Genomic DNA, 16,215 nt, shown 5'->3' with positions numbered 1-16,215 from the left:
CATCCTTTTGAGGAGTCAATGATACTTGAACAATGTGTATGCCAAATCGGGCTATATACAAACGCCAAGGTCCTAACTTGACAATAAAGACCGTAATGGATTTCAAAAAGATATTATTATATTCGCACTTTTGAAAACCTTGGCAAAAATTATATCCTACATTGGTTCTCGCATGATGTCATACTCTCACTCGCATACGGATTATGAGCACTGTAGTGCTCCATATGATTTACTGATCTATTAATTTCAGTTTTTTTCAGCGACTCAAGAAATTTGAAAGCTTGAAGAATGTTTAGTTCTCCAATGCAGCAAGCTACACTGAAGAACTGGAGGCTAGTTGTTATGCCATAATTTGGCATAGTCCAAATTTCTAATATTTATTAATTATTAATTCTGATTAATATTTGATTACTTATTGCCCAAAAATATCCTCTCCCTGAAACGAGGAATAATCAATCACAATCAATTAATTACGAAAAATATCTCGAAACGATATTTTTGAAATCAAGAAAGATATCACAACGCCAAGATTAAATCAAATAAAATTGGTAATCAAGCACATTAACGAAACTTTTAGGGTAAAGTCTCTTAGGGATAAGCCCAATTTCATAGAACTGCGTAGACTTGATCCAATATAAATTGGTACGCATGCATCTTGGCAAAGGTATCCGATACAACGAGACAAATCGAGACACCTCCCAAGTCCAGTCACCCTATTTTTTATAATCCCTAACCCCTAAAATCAGCCACATTCATACGAATTATGCTCTACTATTTCAGTAACCTCCGATTTCGTGTTGTTACGAAATTCCTCCAACAACAATTGGGTTATATATGCGGTGTTTGTTCAGATATGGTCATAAAAAATCCGACCTTATATATTGAATTGAGTTTGACTTCTATTTCGAATTATGTCAGATGTATAGTGCCTACTTGAATGAGGAAAAATAAACCCATAATGACAACTATCAGAAAAGTTTGCCCCAAGTAAAGTAACCCACTGGATCCATAATGCCCATTATTTGTACCAAAAGCTGTTTTGTGAGAATTTTGAGATATTATCAATATTTGATGATTGTATTAACTAGTTTGTTATAGTTTTGATCACAAGTAGTTCTTTGCTTCCTCCATGTAATCAAGTTTCACAGATCTTTAAAAGATAAGATTACCTTTGGGTGAAAATTATTGTATAAAATGGTATTTGACTACTTTTAAAGCACTTGTGCCTGAAATATACAATATACTATAATTAGGGTGTCTTCCCAACACCTTAAAGTTTCGGAAAGCCAATTATTTTACTAGAAATATGTTGTTACTCAATACTCCAATGGTTTAGGAGATAGGTGTACAAAATCGACAGAACCATGTCCTTACTGGTGTTCGAATTCAATGTTGTTTTGATGGTGTTACAGCAAGTCCAATTATGATATAAGTTGTGCCATTTACATAATTTGAAATTAAATGCTAAAAATTTCAAAATGACATGTATATTGGTAAACTTTAATTAAGATTTAGGAGATAAAGACAAAACTGAGTTAAATTTGGAATTATTTGATTTTAAAATGCAACTAGAATTGAAGTTCAAGTTCTATTATATTACCAAAAAACACTTTTTAATGTTAAATTATTGCAATAATTATAATCATTTTGCATATAACATTGGACTTACTCTTATCAATATTGTTTTTTGAATTATCATACACCTTTAATTTGAAAGAACTTTTTCTTTTCATTTAAAAGGACTTACAAAGATTTAAAAATAACATAAATAATTAGATTTGGGTTGTCTTGTAACTTATTTTTGTTTTTTTTGGTTTTATGATGTTATTAATCAATGATCTGGACAATTCTTAACATAAAAGTTAACAAAAATGGGTCACCCATACCCCCTTAAATTGAAGTATCCCAATATCTATAATATCCCAAGTGCAAATTAGTGGTATACATCTGTCCTATATAAGATATGTAACAGTGAAGATATATTTTAGTGGCCCATTTTTCAGTTTATTGGTACTTTGTTCTTATCCCTAGTATTTCTGACAACCACAAGTTAAGATATCAAATATGTACACTACACACACATATTTATAAATCTAGAGAGAGGCCCATGAGGCCATGTGTACCAAACAATCTTGTCTATTCTTTTTTGGCCACAAATGCTCCTACCCCACTTCACTTCTTGAAAATTCTATAGGCTTCTTTTAGTTTTTCAAGAAAATATTGTATTTAATGACTCGATATGAATGTTTGTTTCACTTCTTTCTTACTAGTACTAGTACTATTACAATCATTTGCATTTTGATTGGTATCTTTGACATTTCTACTTTTGAATCTTTCTTTTTTGAGGCTAGCTAGGAGTTGTGTAGGGAGCTGGCAATGGTTGTTCAAGAAATGAAGGTGAGTTTGTGATTATGTTATGTGTATTCATTAAGCATGATGTTGGTTTGCATTGATTGTAAACATGCATTTTGAAATGATAATGCACTATACCATAATATGTGATTTTTGGAGACAATGTCTCTTTTACTATTGATTTATTTTAGAAGGTGGTGCTTAGCGCATTGGTTGGATGTGATTTCTTGGGAGACTGGGGTTTTAGTGTTTTACTATTTATATTTTTTAAAAGGTCTTGCTTAGCGTATTGGTTGGATGTGATTCCTTGAAGATAAGGTATTAGTGTTTTATTAGTGGTATTTTTAGAAGGTCGTGCTTAGCGTATTGGTCGAATGTGATTCCTTGGAGACAAGGTCTTAGGGTTTTTCTAATGGTATTTTTAGAAGGTCGTGCTTGGCGAATTGGTTGGAAATACGTACTTAATTAAAAGCTAGATGACTGGTTCTCGAAACTATTGTCTTAAGAGGGTAGCATTGTGTAAACAGGATTGTCCCTAGAGGCCTAAATGTATGAGCAATTGAAAAATTGGACCAAGGTTTAGTGATGCATATCACTGATCTTTAGAAGAGATAATAGCTTTTGGTGAAAAGTATTTTTATAAAATGAAACTTGATTACTTTTAAAGCACTTCCTTATGCCATAAGTTTACAATATGCTCCAATTAGGGTCTCCTTTCAACACCTTAAAGTTTTACGAAAGCCAATAATTTTACAGAAATACGTTGTTACTAAATATATAATTGTATATTTATACTTGCATATGATGAAGAGTACTTGTGTTTGTGTAAATTGTGATGTTCTTAGATTATGATATTTTTACTTTTTAATCGAATCTTATGACTTGTGAGATTCACCCTTTTCTCAACTCCTTTATTTGTATCTGACCCTACGGTGCTCTGATGAGAAGTAATACTTCAGATTATTTTTCTTCTTCGACGTTTATTAATTTCATATTTATATGCATATTTATATGCCAGAATACCTCGGATATATGCAGACATGTGATTCCTACTGGGGCCAGAATGCAGTCCGAGACAATAGACCCCAAACCAAAGAATCTCAGTACCATTGACAATGATTATATGCCAAAGGTCTCATCTCTTTATGGCTGCATTCTAGTAGTATTTTTAGGTGTTAATTAAGTTCAAATTGTTAATATTATTCCGCTCCTCCATGTTTTACCTTGCCTTCTAGAACAGGTCAGGAAACCTTATACAATAACAAAGCAGAGAGAAAGATGGACAGAGGAAGAGCATCAGAAATTTCTTGAAGCTTTGAAGTTGTATGGTCGTGCTTGGCGACATGTAGAAGGTGAGCTTCGTATGACGTTAAGAGAAATTATCACACTCTTGTCTGGTTTATGTAATCTTTTAATTTTTTGTTTTAGTATAGACTCTAGTACCGTAATATTTTTAATTTAATTTTTAACTCCTAATTTTATTTACCTACACAGAACATATAGGCACAAAGACAGCAGTTCAGATTCGAAGCCATGCTCAGAAGTTTTTCTCTAAGGTAATTTCTGGTGTGATCAATTTCTATCTTTGCATGTTTACCTTGGTTACGAATTATCTTCAAATGACAGTAAGTTGTTTATAATGCTGTTACGTAACTCTTTCCCTATTTACTCATCAGGTTGCAAGAGATCCCAATTCTGTGAGTGCTGGTTCCCACATTTCAATTGAAATTCCTCCCCCTCGACCTAAGAAGAAACCACTTCATCCATATCCTCGTAAAGTGGCTGATTTGCTTTTGAACCGAGCAGTTGTTCTGGATCAGGTAGAGAGATCTTTGTCGACGGATGCATCTCTTAATGACTTGGAGAACCTGTCTCCAACTTCGATCCTGCCTACAATTGGTTCAGAGCCGCTTAGTCCTGCAGTCCCAGAACTGAATAGCCATTGCCCGTCACCACTATCATGCACTTCCAACCCACCTTCCACCACTACTTCTACAGTGGAAAAAGACCACGAGTGCATGACATCCAATTCACGTGCAACAGGAGAAATGATACCATCATCCATCGAAAAGATTCCTGGCTGTATGCCAGACAATTTATCAGCTTCTTCAAGCATCAAGCTATTCGGAAAGATGGTTCTGATAACAGATTCGAGAAAGCCATTTACATTAACAGAAGAGTGTAACGACTTCTTCTCAAATAGATCCCGTGAAGAAAAGTTTGTTGATCAAACCAACAAGCTACTTGAAACTCAACCAGGAAATTTGGAATCTCAGGTTTCCTATGAGATGCTTTGCAGTAGTACACAGACTTCTGAAAACCTATTTGAAACCGAAGGGAGATTAAATGAAGACAGGAGCTATGCAAATGCAGTTTCAAGAACTCCGTCTTGGTGGTCGTCATGCCAAAGATCACCACTTCGAGCTGCTGTAAATTTGTCTTTGGAACCGAGGTTAGTAGATGAAGAAAATGGAGGTTTAGGCTCCTTATGTTCAAGCAGCGGATCAGTTAATGAAGTATACGGTATACAAATGCATCCTGGTGCTCATGGGTCTCAATATCGAACTAACGTTCAGCCGAGGAGGAACACCAGGGGATTTGTCCCATACAAAAGATGTGCAGAAGAAATAGACTCAATGTCACTAGTAAATGTTTTTGAAGAAAGTGAGGCGAAAAAAATCCGTGCTTGTTCTTAGCTCTCCCTTGTACAGCATTTAACGCTTCTTCGAGTTGAATGTCTGTCGCAGTCTATTACAGATCATGTTACATCAGAAAGTCGGGCAAGCTGAAGATCAGAGAACAACGAAAACACAAATGAAACAAAAAGATACTAGAATTTCACTTTTCAGTCACTATTGTTAAGATGTGCTGATGGCCAGAGGCCTAATTACCCGAAGAAGGGTCCTGATTACAGCCGTCTGCTGATTAGAGTCTTTGAATCTCTGTGATAAAAATTGGTCGATTTTTCAAAGTCGCCGATAAATCGCTCAAAAATCGGTAAAAATATTTATTCGATTTAACCGATTTTCGATTAATCGCAAATTGATACCTCAATTACAGCCGTCTACTGCTTAGAGTCTTGAATCTTTGTTATGGAAATCGGCTGATTTTTCAAAATCACCTCGCTCAAAAGTCGGTCAAAAATATTTGTCTGGTTTAACCGATGCCCAATAGACCACAAATCGTTATCTCAACCGAATAATTCTGATTTCCAAAATCTGTAACACCTTGAATGTAATTCTCTTCATTTGAAACGGAAACCATTTCTGTGGCTTATTGTCTGCATATATCTCATAATTTATGTAAAATTCAAAACTTGTCATTACACAAAGCTATAAATTAGAAATAGCAATGCTCTAGCTGTATCTTATTCTCTCCCTCTGCCACAATTTAAGGGTTCCGGTGAAAACGTGTGGGTGAGAAACGCCGGTGGACATCTATAAAACCCAACTCCGCTCCTTAAAGAAGCAGCAAATTGCCCCATAAGGCCGCCTTTGTAAGATCTTATAATGTCATTTAGTCCATATTTGTAATAGATAACTCTAGTTTTGGTTTAATTAAACCCGTGCTTCAAATTGCAGGCCAGAGGCTAATCCTGCATATTTTTTCTCATACATAAATTATCAAAAAGTATTTCGTCATCTACATTCATCATATCAAAACACAAGTGCATTCAAAATTTCTCTTATATCTTGTTTATTGTTGGCTGTAAACAAGATATAGGAGATTTACAGGGAAGACTCCAATCTTATTTTACCACTTTTTAGAAGGTACAACTTCACAGATCGACTGTTGTGTTGTATTAAAGATTTGTCCTGTGCAAGTTATAACAATATTGAACTCGGGTTTACCTTATTCCATTTATCTTGTTTTGCATAGATAGTAGAAAGAATAGATTGTGTGAAGTTCAAAATAAAGGAGTCATAAGCGTTTAAACTATAAAGTCAAGCAACCACAGATATAATGATACTTAGGAATTATACCAATCATGACCACGACAATACTTGCAAACAGAAAAACTCAGTACTTCACGATATTACAAGATAATAAAAAACAAAGTAGCCAAAAGCAGAATTCAATGTTGCAAAAGATAAAGCAAAAACAAAGTAGCCAAAAGCAAATGAGATGTTCCACACAAAAGAAAAACTAGTTTCCATCATTTCTTCTAGCAGTAAAACATCACCCTTTTCACATTCTCTTTCAGAGCAGGCAAGGGCCTAACAGCCGCATTAGCTGCCCTAGTGTTCCTTCCAACACCACGACCTGCAGCAGCACCACTCGCCATTGACTCACCATCAGAAGTCTCAGGTTCCATATAGAAACGAGCTCGGAAGGCTGCCAGGTGAGCATAATATGCCGGAGGTACTGTCATAGGAAAGAAGTAATTCATGTAAAAAAACTTGACCAGAAAGTAGGTAATTAACATAAAACTTTTGAAAATAATGAAGGAACTAGTGAACTAGAGGAAGAAGCTCACCAATTGAAACTGATCGCGTACACCTGGCATATCTGCCAAAAACAGAAAAAGGAGATAAATTTGGTCCAGCAAGATGCAATAAATAGCATGCCAATAATTTAAACAATTTAAACCAAGGTGACAAAAATCAACTTACGTGTAACATAAATTATTAGTGAGGGATTGCAAGCAATCTGCAGAAAACTGGTTCTCATCCCATAGAACATGATAATGTGCTGGCCGGCTGGTTCCCTGTTAATACACAGGAGCAAAACAAATTAATCAGACAAATTCCTTCAATCTGCTATTATAATGAACTTGATCCTAAAACACTTAAAAATTTTGATTTACTTGAATGCCCGCATGGCTGCAGAGATAGAAGTCGAATTCAGTGGGATGACATATTTTGGAATCAACAACAGTCCCTGTGATTTAGTACAAGAGAATATAAAACTTAATTAATATCCTCAAATGTATAAACAAAATCTAAAGATGAAACAAATGAACAAAAGGGGTACCAGGCAAAATATTTCCACTCTTATCAACTTGATTACGGTCACGGTGGTTGTTGGCAAACAACCTAGTGTGATGGCGTTTCTGAACCACAACAAATGTTACAGGAGGCTGATAAGTGGGCTCCAATGAAGCGCATGCCTTTTATTGGAGTTATACACATGAAAGATGCAGCAACAAGTACATTAGGTTCAAACTTATATTTCACAAGCAATTAAAAATACAGAAAATATAATGTGTGAACATCCGAAAAAAACACCTTGCGAATTGCATCAAGCTCATAAAGAAGTACTTGATAGAATTGTCCCTCGCTAACGCCATCCCTGCATGTTGAGCATAGTTGGGACACAGAAAAGTAAATTAAATAGACAAACACCAAAATAATGTCCCGAGATAGTGGAGCTGAAAAAAATTAATAACCTGTAAAAGATAATGCGCTCAGGTTTTTTCCCAGTTGATCTGCGGAAGGACATGAGGAGCTCCCTAGAGAACACAAAAACAATTGATAACTTTTAACAAAATCACAGAAATACACACCCCCGGTTTTGATACTTTGTTATTCAATTATATAAAGATAAGTACAAAGATCTTACCTTATCATGCCACCGTGTACTTCAGTCCCTCCCTTGTTTGGATCAGGCCAGCTCTTGTACAGATCCTGGATGAGCTCTTGTCTATGGGTTTGGGCACAAACCAATCCGGCATACTTCGTGATCTCAGGCCAATCCTGAGATGCAACAACCTATATTCAAGCAACAAACCTGGTATTAAACGAAAGCAACAACAATAGACAAAGAATAATTGAACTGGTCTAATAGGCAACAGTATATAAACACATCCCAACACAAATAAAGTCAACAGTAATTCAATTTATATCATACTGCTGCTATTGACGGACTAGAATCTTCTCCAGGATGAGGATGTGTGACATCAGCACCAAAAATAATAGTAGGCCGGTCGCTCACAAGTGGAATCCTCCTTGAAACTGCATCACGAAGAACAGTATTTCTTCCTCCAACCTTGACATTGATCTTTAGGGCCACATTTGCCATATACTGCTTGCTCATCTTAAAGACATGTTTTGTCAAGCAACACTGAGAAACTATTCCAAGTTCTGTCTCACAAATTCTCTTCAAATCACCTTCAAATCATTAAAAGTAAGCTCAATGAAACAAATATCAACAAATGGAGAGTGTGCACAGAAAACAATTATATAAAATATCCGCCAAAAGCAACTATTATAATCATCAATGATCAACAGATTCCATACCATAAAGAGAGCCGTTATTATCTGGTAGAATGACAATCAATAAGTCAAGCTCCCTCTTGAGTTTCATAACATCCTGATATCGTGTTTTTAACACTCTCTCAACCTGATCAGGACGTGAACTGGTGGGGGGGAGCACAGGATCAGGATTAAACCGCTACACATGGAACACAATGTTTATATTTAGTTTACAGAGCAGAGGATATGTAGACATTATTAAAGAAAAAAGTGGACTTGTAGTAAGTACCATTCCTGAAATTGTACACATTTGTGCAAGTTCAGAGCAAAACCCACTAGCCACACTATCTTGAACATTACGTGCAAAGTTCAAGCAGATCCAATTATTAACAATTCCCCCGTTCACCATTTTCTGAAAAAGAAATCAACGGATCAAAACAATATGCTAAATGGACATGGGAATGTGTTTGGCGGGGATAATATATAATGATTCTATTGATGACTCATGTATACAGATGCGAAGTCCAACTCAAAAAATTATTTCAAAGAAAATTGCAATCAGAATTTAACCAAACAGCTTCTGACTGTCAGAAACAAATCATAACAACATTCGTCGAGAAGAAAAATATGTATCTCAATAGAGTGCGAAGTTTAATTGCAACAAACTCGCCTTATTCATCATATTCCACTGGCCAACTTGGGGAAGACATTCCTTCTCACGCCCAGCATCATGGTATTTTAGCTGCACAGAAGAACAGGAGTCAATTACCAAAGCAACCAGCGGGGATATGTGTCAGGAACTACAATTTAGCATTACCCAGGGAGGAGAGAGAACTCTAGCTTCTACAGTGGCTAGCTTGTCACTAATTTTAATTCCGAACTCCTTTGCATAAGGATCATTAGCATATGCATTATGCTGAACAGTCTGAGAATAGAGACAGAAAGGAAATTATTATGTTGATCTTATTCTAAGGTAAAACATGTAGAGAGAGAGAGAGAGAAGAGAACCCAACCGCTCTCATACAGTAAACCAGGTTAAAATCCAGTCACATTAAAAAAATTCTGATGTTTAAAATTGTACCCACTTGAATGCATATTTTTTGCCCACATAAAATACACACCTCAAATAATACAACCAACAAGCAATAACAAGACATCACCAGATAAGAAACAAAAACTTATAAACAAAGAGCAAAAGAACTGCTGTCGAAAAAACAAACCCGGAGAATGTCCAACTCCCTATCGCTAGGGCGCTGACAAGTAACTTTCAGCAATGCAGTAATTTGACGCTCATTTAACCTTTTCGAGTATCTTTGTCCCTCTACAATCTTGCAAACCTAAAAGGATTTTAAACAAATAAATCTCCATCCTGGAAACACTGAAAGCAAAGAGCAAAGATCGAAGCACAAACCTCCATGGGCAGATAATTAGGTCTTTGTTGATTACCAACTTGCAAGCAAGGCCATTGATTCTGTTTCAGTGTAAAATCATATGTCTCCTGAAAATACTCAACGACAGACTTCATGGTACCTCTTTCATCAACTGGGAAACTGAATATATATATACACACACACAAAGTGTACCATGTCAGAAAAGACACAACACCAGAAAATATTACTACAATTGAAGTATGGTCATTGATTCATACGTAAGCTCCCTTGTTGCCTGTGATGTTAAACCACAAATGCGATACTTTCTGCGCATTGTTCCACGGTGTAAAACCTCAACTTTTACACCCCTCAATGCCTTTTTGATCTGCCACGCAATTTAAGCAAGGTTTAATACTGATACTATTACAAACCTAAATGCCAAACAGACTGAATATCTGATAGAGTAAGCTACATTGCTTGATAAATGAGATACTTGAAGAGAATGAGATATCAATTGCAGGCGCAATTTTAAAAGAAAATGTACAACATCAGTTTTCTACTTCAATTATCAATTAAATAACATAACTAGAATTAAAAACAGAAGTAAATATTTTCTACTTCCATTATCAATTAAATTACGGTTTCAACACAAGTGGAATGGAAATTTTAAACCTAGTAGACATCATGACCCCGGGGTTCTAACAAGAAAAGTTATAGTCTTATACAGCACTAAGCATTTATTACCAAATTAAAAAATACATCATAGCATCATTCAACATGAAAGATGTATTAAAAATGGATTGCACGTAGCTAAAATTACTAAATCCAAAAGAAATCTACATATTATCTTGATGCGCACCAAAACTAAATCTAAGTAGTTAATAATAATCGAATTCAAAATTTCAAACCTTCACGCGGTCAGCATCTGACAATGGTCTGCCCAAAACATCCCGGTTCAAGAGTTGCGAGACAAAGTCAATAACGGGAAGAGGCTCAATAAAGGCTGTGGAAGACATATCTGCATTATTAAAGATAGCTGTGTCAATAACACAGAAAGACGTGATGCAAAAAGAATCTTAAAACTATATACAACTAATCATGCCACCAATCCTATAACATCAGTATAACCACAAACAATCTACAGACCGATGTTTAACGATAATCCCATTTGCGTTGGCCGTATGCTCTGGTAAAAACCTCTCCAACTTTCTAGACCCTCACCCAATGGCTGCCTTCGTCCAAGATCAGGCGAATAGAATGAGCGTCCCACAGGAGAAAACCTATGGCATAACGGACATGTCAAATCAACCCCAATTGCTTATATTTCATGTACCTACTTAAACATGTCTAGTTTTCCATAAAAACAGAAAGTAGCAATGTTAAGTACATATAACATTTACCTAGCAGTAGGCAGTTCCCTTAAAACAATATCTAAAACCTGCAGAGCTTCTTGTGGTGCATCAGCTTGCCTTCCAGTTAAAAACATTTCTAGGTGGTGAAGATCTGCTCTTGAAGCTAATTTTATAACAACTTTGAATTCCCTCTCCCTCCTGCATTTAAGGAAGATAAATCAAATAGCCACAACAATACCTACTTGCATATTCAAAAAGATAAATTATATATAGTATATCCAATATATACCTTGCACTACCGGAGCCATCGTCTTCATCAGTGAGAACAATTTTAAACTCTTTGGAGATAAAAGGAAGAGGCCCTGCTGTATATAAACTCTTTCTGCCATCATAAGCCGGAAGGCGCTTCCCAAGATGAGTTTCTTTGTACAATTTCACTAGCTGTTCCATCACAGCACGATTCACACCACGAGAACTAACTTCTGGAGAGATTGAAACCTAGGCAGCATGAACAAACCTATTAAATTAAAGGATCATAGTACAACATATTTACATCCTAGAGAACAAATAGAACAAAAAAGAGCCAGTGTTTGTAGATATGACTTTAATCAATGGATTTGACTTGCATTATTAAATCTATAATAATGATAAACAAGCGTGCTTAATCGACTATAACATGCTCCTAATCTAATCGACGGATTTCAAATTGCAATAGCAGTCATGAGAACTTACATCATATTGGTGTAAATCCTTATCAGGCAGTTCGGCAAAGAAATGGTTAGCCTTAACAAAAACACGGGCACCGGTGCTTCCTCTTCCTGGACGAAGTGGAAATTTAAGAGATTTGCTTGAGACAGGAATTTGCTGAACAGCTTCAGAGGAAGAGGATTCCGGCTTCAGAGAGACTTGCTGAAACTGCTGTGTCAATTGCAAAGACGACGACTCAGCTGCTTTGACTGAAGGACTGGCTACAGAGTGAGTGACTTCTGCTGGTATGGCATGAGACATGGGCTGACTCATTACCCCTACTTGATGTGGAGCCAGGGTAGCTTGGTGCAACTCGGGAATTGAAGGCCTAGAAGGTCCACCAACAGATGGTACAAATCCTTCACGCACACTACTGGCTACACCACCACCATGGCTCTGGGGCAGTGGTCCACGAGTTTGTTGATAAAACTCAGGAGGTCCACCAGAATACTGCTGAGGAGCCATTCCACCCCGCGGGCCACCGCGTCCACCATCATATCCTCCCAATCTCTGTGGGGCCTGGCCTCTACCTCCTTGCTGCTGCAGCTGCTGTGGAGGCCGTTGAGGTGCACCCCTTCCTTGCTGCTGTAACGGCTGCTGCTGCTGCTGCTGCTGCTGCTGAAAAGGGCGTTGAGTTGCACCCTGTCCTTGCTGTTGCTGCTGCTGTGGGGGCTGCTGGGGTGCCCCCCGTCCTGCACTAGAATCCCGAGGCTCCGAGCTCTCACCTCCACCGGGAAGTGCAGTTCTCCTCTTTCTCACCATGCTTACAACTATATCCAGATTATACAAACCAGCAGCATGTAATAATTAGATAAAAAAGCGTGCATCTCTCTCTCTCATCATATATCAAGCATATACATAAGCACTTAACAGCAACACAAACACACACACACACAAAAACGCGTGCATCTCTCTCTCTCTCTCACTCTCATCTACTGTCAAGCATATACATAAGCACTTAACAGCAACACAAACACACGCGCAGGCGCGTGACTCTCTCTCTCTCTCTCCCTGATCATAACAACAAACACATACAGAAACACTTCACCGCAACACACGCACACACACACACGAACAATAAACAAACATCTCTCACTATAGACACCAATCACTTCATTTAATCAACATAATCCCATAAAATCCCACATAAACGTTAAAAACACACACTAAAACGCGAAAAAACACACACTAAAACGCCAAAAAACACACATAAACATACATAACACAAAAATTAACCAAAATCAACAAAACAACCACAGATCCAAACAAAACAAGTATGATTAACCTAAAACAAGCTAGATTCAACAATTATAAACACAAAATACGCAAAAAAGCACCAAATTAACCAAAAAAAATCTTAAAAACAGTAAAATAAACACAATACCGCTTACAATTACCTCAAAACCGCCTCTGTGAAACCGCTAATTGATCGAAAACCACCTTTCACCGATCAAACCGCCTCTTTGTATATCTGTATGTATCTTGTGTGTATATATGAGACTGGTTGTTTGCTCTGTGATATGAAATTATTTGAAGAGCTTTTTGTTGTTTATGTATTGTGAGGAAACTGTATATAAGGAAATGACGATTTTGCCCTTATCTATTGTTAGTGCGGGTGCGGCTACAGTTTGGGGGTGAGTTGACGGTTTTGCCCCCTACATATTGTTTGTGACGCTCGAGTTTGGGACCGAGTTGACTCGGAGGTGACGTAGACGTGTCAAGAATATTGTGGGTGTGGGGGGCCCGGATGTTGGTGGGTGACGTGGAAGTGCCACGTGGCAGAGCCAGTGATAGGAAGGTGGCAAGCAAGGTGGTGTTTTTTTTTAAAATATTTATGGACAGTTTGAAATTGCAACTCATGTTTTTATTTAGATTTACATAGAAAAGTAATAATTACAATTCCAAATTTTTCTTGGTTTATTCGAAAATGTTTTATTATATTTTGGAAATTTCTCTTTTACATGTTATTCTCGGGGATAGTAGTGTAAAAAAAGAGGAGAGAGAGGTGCAGTTATTTTTTTTAACATATATTATACATTATCAAACTATTTTGCATTCAAAATAGAAAATTAAAAAAAAATTAAAAAGTTATTCAAAAATTTCTAGATATTTTATGATACAACTAAAAATACTATATTTTATAAAATTATATATAATTTTACAATTTTTTGAAACTTTTGAAAAATATGACTTACAATCAAAATCGCTACCAAAATCAAGTCTGCAACTTCTTTTAAATTTTCTGAAAAATGAGTGAATTTTTTTGTTGCATTTAAGATTACATCGGTTTGTAAAATCATATTTTTTAAAAAAATTTGAAAAATCATATTTTGTAAATAAAAACTTAAAAAAGGTTAAAAAAACCTCCAAAAATTCTTATATGATTAGTAAAAGTAGTAGTTATAAAGTAAAGTAAGAAAAACAGGCAAAGGGTCGATTAATATTTAATATATAAATTGTGATAGGGTATAAGAGACTCGGATAGGCGTCGACCTGAACTAAAGGAATACAGGCTCAACTAGCCTACTAAGACCCCTCTCCCAGGCCAATCAAGCGTAGGAGCTCAGACCCGGGTCTATCCTATTACCCGGATCCGGATCCACCTGCATACCCGGATCCGGATCAGGGCTAGGACCACCATGAGGGGGACCCAGCAAACGCATGCACATCCCACAACCCGTCAAGGAAGGGTACGTGGGCACGTGACTATGATAGCTATCAACAACCAACACACTAGACAAGCACGACGCGTGTCAGAGGGCCGTTAGGACACTCTGGAGGTGGTCCTCCCCTGAACACGTGTAAGCAATCCACCCAAGTCAGGCGTCCTCCACTCCCAAGATCCAACGACCCAGATTTAGAGGTAACTACCCCTAAACCCTACCTTGAGGCTATATATACCCCCAAGGCTAAAGGGTTTAGGGGTAGAAAAATATTCACACTCTTTCATACTCACTCTCTCATATCCATACACACACACACAACAGCCTCTCTATTCACATACATACATCTTCATCTTCTCCAAAACCCTGTTCTTATTCTTACACCGGAGGCGCCGTGTGAGCCAAACCCGCCTTCCGGTGTTGTTTTGCAGGCGCCCAACCAGCAGCTACACCTCGCTTTTACCCAGAAGGTCCAGGAACGGCGTCGGACGGAGCCGCCCGCTCACCGGAGTTATCATTTGGCGCTAGAAGGAGGGGGCTCCATCCTTGGGTCTCGGTTCCCCTGGATTCATCTTCATCAGCAAACTCTTAAAAGAGTCCACTTTTAAGCCTGTAAGAACACAAGCAACCATAACCCTTCTTGAATATGAATGTTCATTTTAGCCACGTTTGTGTGAGCTCATTGCTTTAGGCCACGTTTGTGTGAGCCCGCTCTTGTTTGTTAAATTTTGGTTATTTAGGGTTTGATAATCTTGATAGTCTTGAAGCCTGGGGTTTAATAGTCTTGATAATTTTAAAACCCAGAACTGTTTTACCTTGCATATTTTCTTTTGTGTTCAAGAGCCTGCTGTTCTTGTTAAGTATTATTGTTAGCAAAACCCATAAAGTTTGTTTGCTGTTATTCTGGAATTTTTTATGTAATCTTCAAAAAAACAACCTCAGATCCACATTTGTAGCCTCAAATCTTGGTCAGTTGTTTGTACAATTGTGGTAATGGTAAGAGCAGGAAAAAGTACGGCCGGTAGGCCCTCCGCCAGTACCCAGGTCCAGGATCAGGACCACTCTTAGGCTCATGAACCTGGGGGAGACCGAGAGACCCTCCAGTAGCAACCACTGACGCAGCATACCCCGGTCAGGGACGCCAGAAATGTCATAGAGCTCAATCAGTACAAGTACACCAATGTTCCAGTTGCAGAGGAGCATATGACTAACTTAACAAGCCATGAACTTGCTGAAGCAATCAAGCTCTACAGAGACGAACAAGCCCGGACTCAAATAGAATTTGAACAAGATGATGAGCAAGAAGAGTCCGGAGATTCCCAGCAATCCAAGAGATCTGTCTTCGACCGAATCGGAACTAAGGAAAAAAAGAATCAAAAAGAGCCTAGTAAGAAGGAGACAGAAGCAACCAGAAAGAAAAAGTTAGAAGAAATCAGGGAACAGATAAGAAAGGAAGAAGAGGCAAAACTGGAGCAAAAAATTCAGAAAAGAATGCAGCTGGAGGAGGAGAGGCTCCTAGCTAAAACAAGAGGCAAAA

General features: G+C 37.5%; 2 protein-coding genes across 3 annotated transcripts; one reads left to right on the top strand and one right to left on the bottom strand.

The window, feature by feature from the left end:
- The first annotated feature begins 2,224 nt into the window (after positions 1-2,224).
- Positions 2,225-5,612, top strand: LOC141671110 (protein REVEILLE 1-like). 2 transcript variants are annotated; one of them, XM_074477231.1, is made up of 5 exons: positions 2,225-2,397; positions 3,371-3,484; positions 3,593-3,704; positions 3,847-3,908; positions 4,029-5,612. In XM_074477231.1, exons 1-5 carry the CDS (start codon positions 2,377-2,379, stop codon positions 5,046-5,048), a joined length of 1,329 nt encoding a protein of 442 aa, XP_074333332.1. In that variant the 5' UTR covers positions 2,225-2,376; the 3' UTR covers positions 5,049-5,612. The 2 variants fall into 2 exon arrangements, with proteins under 2 accessions (XP_074333332.1, XP_074333333.1); XM_074477232.1 differs by having other exon boundaries at positions 2,232-2,397; positions 3,391-3,484.
- A 697-nt stretch (positions 5,613-6,309) lies between these two features.
- On the bottom strand, positions 6,310-13,570 carry LOC141671109 (protein argonaute 1-like). Its single transcript, XM_074477230.1, has 22 exons — positions 13,413-13,570; positions 12,001-12,785; positions 11,558-11,766; positions 11,317-11,466; positions 11,063-11,196; positions 10,825-10,934; positions 10,195-10,301; positions 9,958-10,096; positions 9,767-9,883; positions 9,364-9,471; positions 9,217-9,288; positions 8,836-8,958; positions 8,592-8,745; positions 8,203-8,462; positions 7,915-8,063; positions 7,742-7,804; positions 7,581-7,644; positions 7,327-7,462; positions 7,160-7,233; positions 6,966-7,060; positions 6,830-6,861; positions 6,310-6,717 (listed from the first exon to the last, which is right to left on the bottom strand). The coding sequence occupies exons 2-22, from the start codon at positions 12,775-12,777 to the stop codon at positions 6,518-6,520; spliced, it is 3,273 nt and encodes a 1,090-aa protein (XP_074333331.1). The 5' UTR covers positions 12,778-12,785; positions 13,413-13,570; the 3' UTR covers positions 6,310-6,517.
- Between the last annotated feature and the right edge of the window lie 2,645 nt (positions 13,571-16,215).

The sequence above is a fragment of the Apium graveolens genome, chromosome 7 (genome assembly GCF_009905375.1).
Source record: "Apium graveolens cultivar Ventura chromosome 7, ASM990537v1, whole genome shotgun sequence".
Classification (NCBI taxonomy): Eukaryota; Viridiplantae; Streptophyta; class Magnoliopsida; order Apiales; family Apiaceae; genus Apium; species Apium graveolens.
The sequence above is the reverse complement of the archived record's forward strand: the minus strand, read 5'-3'. Positions and strand labels throughout refer to the sequence as shown.

Coding starts and splice junctions, on each gene's coding strand:
- LOC141671109 (XM_074477230.1), bottom strand. CDS start 12,777: ATGGTGAGAAAGAGGAGAACTGCACTTCCCGGTGGAGGTGAGAGCTCG. Junction 9,884..9,957: donor CTAATTATCTGCCCATGGAG/GTTTGTGCTTCG, acceptor AAATCCTTTTAG/GTTTGCAAGATTGTAGAGGG. Junction 8,959..9,216: donor AGTGGAATATGATGAATAAG/GCGAGTTTGTTG, acceptor TTTCTTTTTCAG/AAAATGGTGAACGGGGGAAT.
- LOC141671110 (XM_074477231.1), top strand. CDS start 2,377: ATGGTTGTTCAAGAAATGAAG. Junction 3,485..3,592: donor ACAATGATTATATGCCAAAG/GTCTCATCTCTT, acceptor CTTCTAGAACAG/GTCAGGAAACCTTATACAAT. Junction 3,909..4,028: donor CTCAGAAGTTTTTCTCTAAG/GTAATTTCTGGT, acceptor TTTACTCATCAG/GTTGCAAGAGATCCCAATTC.